The sequence below is a fragment of the Centruroides sculpturatus genome, unplaced genomic scaffold, assembly GCF_000671375.1.
Source record: "Centruroides sculpturatus isolate CEXI.00-Female unplaced genomic scaffold, Cexi_2.0 scaffold305, whole genome shotgun sequence".
Classification (NCBI taxonomy): domain Eukaryota; kingdom Metazoa; phylum Arthropoda; class Arachnida; order Scorpiones; family Buthidae; genus Centruroides; species Centruroides sculpturatus.
Window position 1 is genome coordinate 108,848 of NW_019384644.1, and position 13,854 is coordinate 122,701.

The window sequence follows — 13,854 nt, forward strand, 5'->3', positions numbered from 1 at the left end:
TTTTTTGTTTGTCCAGAAACCCCGTAATGGCTAGACAGAATCACCATTACGGTAAAAACTGGAATAGCGACAGTTTCCAATATAAATCATTGCAAATACATTACAAATTTTGTTAAAAATTCTATACAGTCGACTCCTCTATAACACTGTTGATTTTTCCGTTTTATATGAATTCCATGTTGTACGAGTCACTGAGATTTTACAAATACGTGTGCCGGGCTATGAACGGCTCACGTATTTATAAAATCTAAGTGACTCGTTCAATATGAATTCATATAAAACGGAATTATCAACAGTGTTATGAGGGTCGACTGTATATAAAAAATGTAGAATATGCATTTGTAGTAGATAAATGACTTATTCAATAGCAAAAATCATTACAGCCACATTACAAAACAACAAAGAAGCTCTAAACATGATTTACATGAAGTTCGAGTTAACAGAAAAGTTCTATGTTACAAGGATAATTAATTAACTATTGGAAGATAGTTCATGAATTTTTGCACTAAAATATAAAATTTCAACCTGTATAAATGGAAACATTGAGAAAATCTCTCACTCGTTTTAACTCAAAAGTTACACGAATTTGAATTAAACATAGCCTATCAATATTCAGCTATCAACTGGAATTATTTATCACTCAATATTGAAATAAACTCATAATAGTGTCAATACCATTATGAGTTTATTTGGAAACAGTTCAAATATTTCTTCCCAACAGATTTAGTATAATATAAAAATATAAAACTTATAAATAAACTAAAAGACTTGATATTCATATTTTAAAAAATGGATAAGAATGGTAATAACAACCGGAGGAATAATGGGAATAAATTATCTTAGTAATTTGAAACGATAATGAAAAATATTGTTAGAGAATTATTTTCCAATTTAATAACTCTGTTCCTAATTAATATATTTCAACGGAACCTTCACATTTGTTTTCTTGTTGAAATTTCAACCTTCAGATTCCAGAAACTAAGAAAATGGACGGAATGTTATGTATTGCGCTATTTTTTAAGGTTGGCATTTTTGGGATTTGGGTCATCTCGTTGAAAGCTGAGCCGAACTGCCATTTATCTACTACTTGCATTACACGAGGTGACCCGTAAGTCGATGATCAAAAGGTAAAAAGATGACATGTATCGTCAAAGTACTCTCAAGTTGTTCGCTACCTGAAATAAAATTAGAAATATGAATAATCAATTGATACAACTTCGGTAGTACAAAAAATGCTAAAACAGGAACGATACAGAGAAGAGTAGCATGCCCCTGCGCAAGGAGGATATGCAAAATCGTCAAGTGTTCCTTATTATTTACTCTTCGGTCTTGATATTTGCGATGTTGTTGAACAATACTATTGTTAAAACTGATTCTGATTGTTAAAACTCCATTATTCACAATAAATAACTTATAACAAACGAAATTCATTGTTGAATCTCGTAACTTATTTCAAACAACAAATACACTTTAAAAATCTCATCGATCTATAACATTAATTTAAAATTTTCTTCAAATTAATAATGCTTACGTTCGTTTCGTCCAAAAAGTGTACAATTAACGACAGTTTGACGTTAACTCTTCAGTTTTACGATGAAAAAGCCGAAAAAGTGACGTCAAGTCATTCTGGACGAAACGAACTCGACTAATAGATGATTACTAGATAACATGGAGAGCAAAGCAGAATTTTGAGCTGCGGCTAAGATTCAGATGGAAAGTGGGCCAAGTATATACAAAACATTTGAAACTGATACGTAACTCGACTTCTAAATATGAGACCTTGCTGAATATAAGAAAATTCAGAAGGAACCGTCGACTCTTTTTTCAAAATTGCAGGGCTTCCGAATACATGACAAAAAGTTATCGTACGATTAATTTTTATTTTTTAAATAAAAAATTATTTAAAAGCATCAAGGTTCCATGGAATGTGCTAACTGAGATGTTGAGAATATGATGATGACATGGATGCAGACAAATGAATTAACATATTGGTCTGAGGGTCTCCGATTTATTCAATTCATGAAAAACCGTTCTTTTCACCAAAGCATTCAGCAGTCGCTATATCAGGCTATGTTTGGCTGCAAAGCAAAGGTGGGGCCGAGTACCTCAAATCCGCCCAGAGAGGTTGTCGCTAACTTACAGACGAAGATCTTAAGAACGTCGAACAAAAAATAGAGAATGCTATAAATGCAGGGACTGCCTCCGGAAATGAAGCTGCTTTCGTGGCGGTGAAACCATCGGAAAGTCTAGACTGGTTGTTTGACAATAACAATGCGAAAAGATTCTGTGTAATGTGTGAAAAATCATGTAGTTCAACCCATTCTTGTGGATCCTGCGGCAAAGATGTCCGTGCAATTTGTGGAATAAGTAATAAAGCAGACGAAGGGTACGGAAAAATAATTACTTGCATGCTATACAGTGATGTGCGGTGACATTTGATGATAAGGAAGCTGTGCCGGCCCTAGATAGAATCATTGGAAGCGTTATACGATATTTTGGTGTGTAGCATCCACCAGCTAAACCGCGAGAGGTTGGTGCTCTGTAAAGCGCATGCGCGAATGCCTGTAATCTGGCTGCTTTACACAATTCATATATTTTCGCCGTGGAAGCTGTCCCACATTCAGCAATACGGCGCTTCCATTGGGAATATGTATATACGGATTTATATTCGAATATACAATAGCAATCTTATCACTTTTTTCACATGTAGTATAGAAATTTGTAATAAGATACATAATGCGGTTATAATATGCTTAAATTTTCAGATGCAAAATTCCCACTGGTGAAAGTTGGAGATAACGTACGCATCCGTATGCCAAATGTTGATAGAAGTCGCGGTAATCCAAGAAGCGTTCTTGCAATTGTCGTGAACGTCGAGAGCGCTTTCTACAAGCTAGGAACAGAACATGGTGTTCTTAAACACTGTATTCCAGAAGTGAGTTTTCTATTCTGCACGAGAAACTACTCATACTGGAATGCGTGGGCGCAGAAGAAAAGTTACTACAAATTATCGCGTCTTCCCATTCACTGAGAGGCGGCCAAGGCTACACTCGATGCAATTCCACGACTAAGAGCGCAACAAATCGCTGCAAATGTAGAAATAATAAACTGTTGTGTAGTTCGAAATGTCATCTTGTTGTAACAAGTGATGATTAAAGGTTGATAATTTACTATTAATAAGCTTAACACATAATTGAATTTGATAATTTATAATTAATAATCAAGATAAAGTATGAATTATACAGATCCATTATGACTTTTTTCTTCCGACTTTGGCCGATCGCCCCATGCCATTTTGCAAACTGGCTGGCCAAATCCTAAAATCAAGAAAAGATCGGACATTGGCCAGTCAATTTACATTAGCAATTTTCTGATTTGGCCAGACATTTCCCACTTTCGCCGATTTTGGGCTTTGGCCGTAACATATACGAGGCTCGTACATAAGAAGGAAAGTATAAGAATCGTGTCAAATTTGACCCTCTAAGTCTTTTGCAAATCTGCATGTTTTGAACTCCAAAAAAGTAAAACAAGTCAGAAAAGGAGAAAAAGTCAAAAAGGGGTGGGTCTTTCATTTAATATCTCAGGATGGTGTAAAGATTACGAAACGAACTTTGGCATGGTAGCTTGTATGTAAGGGACATTAATAATAATAAATTTTGGTGGTTAAATGTCGAGGGGTGGGATGATAGAAGAGGATCATGTATCCTATCTCGAGAGGGATCGAATTTAATGGTGATTTTACTTGTTTATTAGCATTTATAATTTTTAATACCTAAATCAGATACCTAAATACCTAAAATCAGAACCATCATCTAGAATCTATCCTCCGAGTTGTGCGTTTTACCATTTTATAATTTTCTGGGCGAAGCCCAGGCTTCTGCAAGAACTTTTTTAGTTTAATGTCTGATTTTTTTAAAAGAATTCCCTCGTTAGATTTTGATAATTTTGATATCAGAATGCTCGGTAGAATCCTGGCATGTGCATAAATTATCTTTTGGAAAATATAATTGACTCAGAAAAAACATATATTCAAAAAATGAAAGTGTCGACTTTCTCCTCCTTGACGCTTAATAAAAAAGTATTTTAACATTTTTAGGTGCTGTTTTATGGAATATAAAGCCAGACAGTTGTTTCATATTTTTACAGATCTTGGCGAATTTCGGTTAAACTACAGAAAAGTTATCCAAGTTCAAAGAAAAAGGAACCTGATTTATATCCATCATCCTCACTAGNAAAAAAAAAAAAAAAAAAAAAAAAAAAAAAAAAAAAAAAAAAAAAAAAAAAAAAAAAAAAAAAAAAAAAAAAAAAAAAAAAAAAAAAAAAAAAAAAAAAAAAAAAAAAAAAAAAAAAAAAAAAAAAAAAAAAAAAAAAAAAAAAAAAAAAAAAAAAAAAAAATGCAAAAGTTCCCCAGAACCCATTTTTTAGTTAAGTTTACTTTATTTATTTTCTTTACTTTCGTTTACTTTAATTTAATTTCTTTATTGCATTTTTCTTTTTATCTATACTTTTAATCATATTTTTTTAAACCGAAATTCACCAAACTGCAAAAATATGAAGCAATTGTGTGGCTTTATATGTAAAAAAAACCGGACCCAAAAATGTGAAAACACTCGCCCAGGCTAGCTACATCAATAAACATCGTCTCGAGTTTTTCGATATGACCTATCTAGTTTAAATAAATTCTCATGACAGCCGAGAAAGTTACGCTACTCGTTGCCGGGTTTTTTAATTGTAATGTTTTTTGTGTTTTGTTAGAATATAGCAAACTCTCTAAAAAAAGAGTGAGTAAAATTAAATAGAAATTTTTTAATTCAGGAAATGATAATCTGTTTATTATTTGAATAATATTTGGTTCTGTATAAACATTTATTATCAATTAAAGTTATTATTTAGAAGTATAATTTCATACATTTAAAACATAATGTCATAACTAAAGCAAAAAAGCAGCAAACTCTTGCACGATTTTTTTGCCATTCAAATAACTTACAAAGTTAAAATTGCGGCGCAATCTGTTATGAGATTTTATTTAAAAAATTATTTTTATATTATTAATTTATTATAAATAGGCAAAGGTCTTATTTTTGCGGATTAGGATAAGTTTTATAAGTATGGGTCGGTCTAACATGAGCAACAATATGGATGAAGCTGCTCGTGGAAATTTATGCGATTCCGATCCTGCATAACTGTCTAGTCGCTTATCTCATCATTTTATGTTTTATTTTATAAATAAAATATTTAGGATAATATAATTAAAAATTTTTTTTCGTCTTGTGGCAGTAAAAGGATATTATTTTTAAAATTCACGACGAATTCGATCAAACTCAAAAATATGGTGACAGAATAGCGAGTAATCCCAGACTCGGCATATCTTAGTCAAAACCACCCACGAAAATTTCTGGAGTTCTGATGTGAACTCGAACTCGGATCCCATAGAATGAAGAACTGAAATCTTTAATTTCTTACAAATAGAGGTCACGACATGATCATCACAGTGACCATATCGTGACCTCTAATATTCATATATTTCTCAAACCGTTTTCAAGAAAATTGAAGTTAAGTATGCTTTGCGAATTCTTTCAGCGAACACTTCGTGGTTCGGTGATAACGTCCCTGAAAGCGCTTATTACGAGTTTGTCTTTGTGAGTAAAATCTTTTTTCAAATCAATGTAATTTTTACATTAAAAAGGATTAAATTACATAGTTTATGTATATTTATTTTCTATTAAAAATGTATTTTCTATTCCTTGAAAATTCATTTTCGAAAAATTTTTAAAGTTTGTTTTTAAAATTAGAATAATTAATTATTTTATAGTTTACTATTTTATTATTCTAATTTTATAACTTAAATTTATTAGCCATGAAAAGGAAATATCAGTAACAGTAAAAAAATCGGAGAAGTAACATTGAAAGATAATTGTTTACTGTCACACAAAACAATTCAATTTGATATTAGTTTAGTTATAAATACGTTTAGTTTAGTAATAATTTCAGTGGCATACCGTGGGTGTCAGCCGCCCGGGGAGGAGGAAAATTTCGGCCCCCTTATTTAGGTATTTCAATTTAAAAGACCAAAATTCAGTTTTGTCACAGAACAAGCAATGAAAAATTCGGTGGTAGTGCAGCGACCTGTTTAAAATAGTTCTATTGGATATTAGTGGTGTATATGAACGCAAATGGATCGTACAAGCAAAAAAAAGATCAACAGGTTTCGCAGGAATTCCTCGGACGAAAAAGTTATTAGTTCACCCGGCGAGCCGATTCCCAGACTGTAAGGACGATAGCACTATCGTAGGCGCGATGCAAGTATAGATTAGGATGTTTCAAATTTTTACAAGGTACAGTATTATTATTATTTATTGTGAAATTTTGCCGCCCCCTGAAAGGTAATTTTGCCGCCCCTGCCGCCCCCACTACGGTACGCCACTGAATAATTTTCTGAGTTTATTTAATTAGTTAAAATGTTAAATTATTCATAATATTCCTTCATTCTCAAATGTAAAAAAATTTAAATTACACCGTTGAATAAACATGGCGGATTCTTGAGTCCAAACATTCGTATCATGTAGTACATTTACTTGCAGATTGCGTAAAAAACACAAAATTCTGAAAATGAGGAACAATTACTTGTTTGAATCTTTACACAAAGTTTTTACAGAATATTCCCCATGTGTCAAACGCATGCATTTCATGGAATCAGTGATATTGTTTACGACTGTTCACCAGTCCGTACCAGTTTTACAGACTGTTGAGCTTAATGAGACATCGGTGCAAACCGGATGCGTTTAGAGACACTTCCGGTGGAAAACATCCACCGGAACATTCGGTAAAGTCATCGATGAATTTAGGAATACGTGATTCTTTACAAAATAAAATTTAAACATAAAGACCCCAATTTGATTTTGCATTTTACGCAAGGTTTCTAATCTTATTTTTAAAGTTTAAACTTAAACACCATTATGAAATTTACAAAAGTTTAAATTTAGCACATTTTTGAATTCGTTAAGGCAAATAATTTATAAATATTTAACGATTAATAACACAAATTCTTAATACTGCTTTTGGTTTTCGAATTAACCTTTAGAGGACGCTGTTCCATCAGAAACATCCACAGCATTGCCTTTGTCCGTCGCGACGTATTCTGGTTGCATGAAAATTTTTAGTCGCATTCTCCTTTTTCTGAAAATGTGTTTTATAGTTCTTACAACAAATATGATTTTAGAAATAATCCTAATGTTCACTTTTGCAAATGCATCTCAAGGTAAGTTCTTTACACATTAAGTTTATAAGGATCATATTGAGATAACTGTGCGATCGTTAGTGGTGAATTTTAATAGAAACGGCTTATAACGCATGTTTAATTAGGTAAATGTTATCTACATATTTAATTAAAATATGATTCTTCACTAAACTTTAGAGGCCCAAATAACACTGTTAAAAACAAAGTAAGGTAATGTAGGTTAGAGAATATTTTGGAAAGTATCATAGACTAATTGTAAAATATTAAAAATAAAAAAACTGGAATTTCTTTAAATGATAATGAAATTAAACTTGTTTTGAATATATTATTTAGCGACTTCCAGAATCATTTTTCTTATTAACTTTTAATTAAAATGTGATTGTTGTAAAAAAGAAATTGGAAAATTAGCGTTATATAATGTTTATAATAAAAATGTTTGTTAATATGACGTGTTTTTAGTTAATAAATTATTTTCAATATTATCCTTTGAACATATAACAGATTCACCACTCGTGAACGAATGTAGGCTTTACAAAAATGTAGGAAACTTCATTTATATAAGTTACTGTATATGATAAAAAATAAAGTTAAATTTTTATTAATTTTAAAATTTTTTCGCTATTATTAATATATAACAAAGGAAACTCTTAAAATATATTTATGATGTAAGTTTACATTCAGTAAGCTAGGAGACTTTTAAGAGATTTTTTTGAGTTTTTATTAATCACTAATAGTTATAAACCTGCTATATACGTTTCAGATATTCTAAAAATCCAACCATTTAATTTTCCTTCACCTTCTGCTCTAAATGAACGGGTTAGTACTACATGCACGACAAGAGCGGGAGACAAGTTAAATTTTCGTTGGTTGAAAAATGGTCAAGAGATAAATGCTTCGGATAGAATTCAACTAAGATCTTATGCGGATGTATCTACAATAATAATAGATCCTTTGCACGAAGACGATAGTGGAAATTATACTTGTGTAGTAACTTCTGGAATCGCTTCCGACAGCTTTACGACGTCTCTTACAGTGTTAGGTACTTTAGAATACACCATATTTCTAATTTAAATAGAATAGTAATTACATATTGAATCGTTAACATCTTGAGAAAATATCATTACAGTTCCTCCAAAATGGCTTCATATACCTGCAGACAAAAATGTATTCGAAGGAAGTACTATAACCATTGACTGTTTGGCTTCCGGAAATCCTCCGCCAATTACAACGTGGATGAAAGCTTTAGGTATTTCGTGTCGGAATGATTCGATTGATTATCTGCGTGATAATGTAATAATGGCGTTAAAACTTTTAAGGTTTGAATGATGAAAATTTTGTGAAAATTCATGCAAGTTCTAAAAGCACAATTTTTGGAAACGGTTCTTTAACACTTACTGAAATCGAGAAAGCCGACGAAGGCATCTATTCTTGTGAAATTTCGAATGGAATCAACCAAGAACTAAAGAAAACGATAACGATAAGAGTTACAGGTAAGGTTTGTTTCAATTTTATTTTCGAAAAATTTTAATTTATACTGTATTTTGCAATTGAATAACATATCGCATTTTGAAAATGAATTTTCAATCTATAATAATTTTGTGATTACATATTAAAATGTATATATTATATTCACATTAATATGAAGTACATAAGTTTAAGTATACAATATTATTTAATTCGGTTTAATAATCGTGCAATATAATATAATTAATTAAAAATTGCTTTTTTTTATAAGCATGTCTTTGTTTAAATTGTTAAAAAATTGTATAAATTAAAGGAAAAAAAAGGAAATTATTAAATAAATAACATCCTTAATTAATATTTAAGATTAAATTCATAATCGCGTTTTAAAAATATAATAAGTACTTTATTTAACTTATAGCTAAATGCATTAGAAATTAAGTAAATTTGTAAAATAATATTTAATGAAAGTAATGTTTTGTCAATTTATATTTTATCAATTTGTTTTAAGAGTTAATAAATTCATTGTAATAATTGAAATAAATTAATGCCATTTAAAGGATTTTTCATATATTTCAGCCATTAATAATTTTTTATTTGATGATCAGAGCTCTTACTTGCAAATACAGAAAGCTTGAATTAGTAACAAAATTAATCAAAATGATAAATTTATTCGGTAGTTTATTTGAATTCAAACATAACAAATTTAAAATAATAAATTATATAATCATAATAAAAATAAATAATAATTTAACAATATATACAAATTATTGTTTTAAAAATACAGCATTTTATAGAAAATTTAATGTACGAGGGCGCTAAGGCGAGTATCAGTGAGAGGACGTAATGTCTTTGTTAGATATGTTTGTAGATTGGTAACGTATGTTAACCGTGCGCTTTGGCTACGCAGGAGAGAAGAAAATGAGGAACGTGTAGATTCTTAAATTAATTATCGGAAAAATTATATCTGTTCTCTCATTGAAAATTATCGATAGTAGGATGATTGTGATGTCGATGCAAAGAAATATTTGCATACTTGTTTTTGTCAACTGGATGTATTTGTGCACCAGTGGTGAGTTTTTTATACTTATCAAAAGCATTAACGAATATAGTTAATTAACTTAAGTTAATCTATAATTTATTATTCTAGAAAGATTAGAAGTGCAACCTCTTAATTTTCCTAGTATAACTTCCATCGGTGATCGCGTAAGTGTTCTTTGTGCTACTAGAACTGGAGAAAATCTCAGATTTACGTGGTTAAAAGATGGTATAGAAATTAAAAAAAGTAACAATATACAAATTCATTCTTATGGCGATGTATCAACGATCGTAATCGACCCAGTATCGGAAGAAGATAGTGGCAATTACACGTGTGTTGTTAAAACAACAAACATTGTGGAAAGTCGGAGCTCCGTTTTGAAAGTTTCAGGTAACCATTAATTATAATGTGTATTTTTGTTCTTTATTTTACTTTACAAAACGAGGAATTTTCTAACTGTCGATCATACTGCAGTTCCTCCTGCATGGTTAAAAATTCCAACTGATAAAAATGCATTCCTTGGAGAAACAGTTATATTTAACTGCGAAGCATCCGGACGACCGCTACCTCAAATTAAATGGAAAATTTCGAGTATGATTAATTTATATGATATAATTTCAAAGCTTATTTTATAAATAAATATATTGTGATTAATTTTCTGATTGCTTTGAAGTGAACGAAGATAATTTTCTCGAAATAACGGCAAGCGATAATTTAAAACTCTATGATAATGGAACAATAGAATTAAATGCTGTATCTAAAGAGGATGAAGGAAATTATCGCTGTGAAATAACAAACGGAGTGGGTCAAGATCTTCAAAAAACTGTTACTCTAAGAGTTAATGGTAATGCAGCATTTATTTATAATACACTAATTATAAATTTACTGCATATGTATTCAATAAACTTTTAAAAATATATAGAACATTGCATATTTTATTATTCATAAATCCTATAATATATACTATAATTCAATATAATGTATATATTGAACTAAGTATTTCTAATATATAAAATTAAAACACGTTTACTAAATTTCGAGTTCTTAATTGAAACCATGCTTACCCGCTTATAGTGTGCGTCAATAAACTTAACCAGTTCGTGTTTTAAATTATAAACATATTTATGGAATATCGGAAAATAAATTTTTTTAGAAATCTGTTTTTTCAAAGTAACGGATATAGAAATTTTCTATCAGAATTTATAGAGCATTTGTGGTACAGTGAATTCAGAGGGCGTAGTGGTATATTGGTGTGTTTCTCTTTGTTTGGTTACGTGTAAAAGAAGTTATCGTGATTTTCCTTTTCCTTTTGTGGTTTTAATAATAATACTGAAATGTATGGAAATTAAAGCAGTAATATGAAATATAATTGCTTAATAAGAAAATTTTAATTGATTCGATTAAAGCAGAATGAAGATATTACATCTTTTACTACTATTAGGGATAGTCTTCTGTGATGAAAAAGGTAAGAGAACATATTTAATATTCAAAATAACAATTTCCAGGAAATTATTCTTAAATTTATTTGCATTATTGAAATTTTATCATTATAATATATCCTTTATATGAAAATTGATAACAAAATTAAATTCCAGATGAATTAAAAATTCAGCCATTTAGCTTTCCAAATCAGCCAATTGCTGGCCAAAGAGTTTCTGTAATGTGTGCAACTACATGGGGTCAACAATTACAGTTTCAATGGTTTAAAAATAATGTAGAGCTTACTTCATCTGAGAGGATACAAATCGCATCTTTATCTTTTGCTTCAAATATGGCAATCGATTCCTTAACAGAAGATGACGATGGAAATTATACGTGTAAAGTAACGTCAGGCATTCTCACTGATAGTTTTAGTACCGCTTTATCTGTTTTAGGTAGGGATTTTATTTATATTTACGTATATAATATTAAAATAAATATAGATTTTATTCATAAAATATAATTTGATAGTGCCACCATCCTGGAAAAACATGCCCGTAGATAAGGAAGTACATCTCGGTCAGACAGTTATTTTATTATGTTATGCTACTGGCAAGCCTGTTCCTTTAGTTACTTGGACAAAATCTTCACGTAAGAATATAAATGTTATACATTTCTTGAAAGTTACTTACAATTGAAAATAATATTGAATTTATAGGAAGAGAAGATTCATTTGTAATATTACACGATACTGATACATTAACGATTTACCAGAATGGCAGTTTAGTAATAGAGAATGTTATGAAGAAAGACGAAGGATTTTATACCTGTAAAATATCGAATGGTGTCGGGAAAGACATCGAAAAAACTGTTTCAGTAACAATATATGGTAAGAAATAAGTTAAAAACATTGTCCGTGAAATTATATCAGAAAGTGAAATTTATAATTCATAAAATCATAGATGAAATATATTAAAAATATGTTGACCGGATGGAATTATTATAGTGTAATGTTATTATTACATTACTGCAAAAACACTTTCAATTTTAAATTACACATTTCATCACTGTGGGGCGCTTCTATCTCTCGCATCTCTTTGTATTGAAGTAATCATCCTCGTTTCATAGGGAAACAAACAGAGTTGTTTTGTGTTCAGATAAAATGCAATGAAATAAGAATCGAAACAATTTAAATGAAATTTTTTAGAAATTTAGTCGTGTAATTTGATAGAAAGGGCGCACAATGAATGTGGTTTGGAACAATTTGATGATTAGTTTGATTTTGTTAACAGAAGTCCAGCTGCAAGGTAAGTAAAAGCTGAAATTTTAAGGAATTAAAGCATTAAAGTAAAACTTAAAATAATTCTATAAAATTGTGTTATTACAGATTTACCTAAGATACAACCATTTAATTTTCCAAAACAAGTTATACTTAATCAAAAAGTTAGTACTACTTGCACTGCTATGTCCGGTCCTCCGCCTTTGGAATTTTCTTGGTTGAAAGATGGAAAAGAAATCCATACTAAGGATAATCTATCAATTCAAACTTATAAAGATTATTCGGTATTACTTATAGAAAGAGTTGATGTGCAATCTGCAGGAAATTATACCTGCACACTTTCTGCTTCTAGTGGTGTGGATAGATATACAGCTTCTCTAGAGATCAGAGGTAACATTGATTTTATAATGATAGTTTTTATTCATAAAATACAAATATACAATTAAAGAGAAAAATATATTTCTAGCTCCTCCCAAGTGGATAAAAGAACCAGAAGATAAAGACATAAAAGTTGGAAGCACACTTATACTGGAATGCGAGGCTACTGGATTACCCTCACCAGATGTATCTTGGATGAAACTAGACGGTGAATCTCGTAATGGTTTCAAATTTATTTAGAAAACTCCCTGGATTTTGTTGAATTAAAGAAAAAAAAAAACATGCTTTTATAAAGGTGTGCTAACAAATCAGAAAGAAATCAAAATTGGAAATAATAAATTAATTATCGAGAACGTTCAAGATTCAGACGAAGGACGATATATCTGTGAAGCTAGAAATGGCATTGGAGAATCTTTAAATAAAGAAATAACTGTATCCGTTCGTGGTAAGAAATAATAATTTAACTTTCGTAAATAAACTTATCTTTAATGTTTCCTGCCGTTTATGTATATCTATTTAGTACAATTTTTATTTCCTATGCAAATTTTGCATATTTTAATTAGTTCAATTAAGAAAATACATAATTCAATTAATTAGTAATTTAATATGATTGAAAATAGTGTATTATTAGATAAATTCTTATTCAATAACCTTAAACATAAAATAATTAAAAGTTCGTTAAACACTAAAAAAGGGAGATAAAAAGTGTCTTCTCGTTTCGTTTTTTTTCCCACACCTCAAGAATGTAACAATGTTTGTGACACAGTCGACCTTTATCTAGAGACTCTGTTGTCTCAATATGGTGACAATTAGTTAAAAATTTTCCTCTAGCGATGATACAATAGATATATATTATTGATATTGATTTAAAAAATTATTTATCAATATCGATTTTGTATTTAAACTTAAGTTTTTATATCTATATGCTATTTTTGTGTTGTTTATTATTAAAATCTGTGAATTTAAAATGCTGCAAATTCCTTTTATTTTATAACTTTTCATTAGTATATTCATTATAATTATTTGAAAAACATTAATAAA

At 29.9% G+C, this 13,854-nt stretch overlaps 4 protein-coding genes and 1 non-coding gene across 5 annotated transcripts; all 5 read left to right on the forward strand.

The window, feature by feature from the left end:
* The first annotated feature begins 1,210 nt into the window (after nt 1–1,210).
* Nucleotides 1,211–1,317, forward strand: LOC111626151. The gene has a single exon (XR_002756834.1). It is a non-coding gene; the product is annotated as a U6 spliceosomal RNA (small nuclear RNA).
* A 5,818-nt stretch (nt 1,318–7,135) lies between these two features.
* LOC111626093 (Down syndrome cell adhesion molecule-like protein Dscam2) lies at nt 7,136–9,541 on the forward strand. The gene is made up of 5 exons (XM_023369378.1): nt 7,136–7,258; nt 7,998–8,276; nt 8,364–8,483; nt 8,554–8,727; nt 9,486–9,541. Exons 1-5 carry the CDS (start codon nt 7,147–7,149, stop codon nt 9,518–9,520), a joined length of 720 nt encoding a protein of 239 aa, XP_023225146.1. The 5' UTR covers nt 7,136–7,146; the 3' UTR covers nt 9,521–9,541.
* Nucleotides 9,542–9,636: 95 nt separating this feature from the next.
* LOC111626127 (tyrosine-protein kinase receptor cam-1-like) lies at nt 9,637–10,306 on the forward strand. Its single transcript, XM_023369415.1, has 2 exons — nt 9,637–9,770; nt 9,849–10,306. Exons 1-2 carry the CDS (start codon nt 9,698–9,700, stop codon nt 10,136–10,138), a joined length of 363 nt encoding a protein of 120 aa, XP_023225183.1. The 5' UTR covers nt 9,637–9,697; the 3' UTR covers nt 10,139–10,306.
* Nucleotides 10,307–11,147: 841 nt separating this feature from the next.
* LOC111626142 (Down syndrome cell adhesion molecule homolog) lies at nt 11,148–12,056 on the forward strand. Its single transcript, XM_023369441.1, has 4 exons — nt 11,148–11,202; nt 11,333–11,611; nt 11,688–11,807; nt 11,875–12,056. Exons 1-4 carry the CDS (start codon nt 11,148–11,150, stop codon nt 12,054–12,056), a joined length of 636 nt encoding a protein of 211 aa, XP_023225209.1.
* Nucleotides 12,057–12,248: 192 nt separating this feature from the next.
* Nucleotides 12,249–13,092, forward strand: LOC111626113 (Down syndrome cell adhesion molecule-like protein Dscam2). Its single transcript, XM_023369400.1, has 3 exons — nt 12,249–12,463; nt 12,544–12,825; nt 12,902–13,092. Exons 1-3 carry the CDS (start codon nt 12,400–12,402, stop codon nt 13,051–13,053), a joined length of 498 nt encoding a protein of 165 aa, XP_023225168.1. The 5' UTR covers nt 12,249–12,399; the 3' UTR covers nt 13,054–13,092.
* Nucleotides 13,093–13,854: the final 762 nt, after the last annotated feature.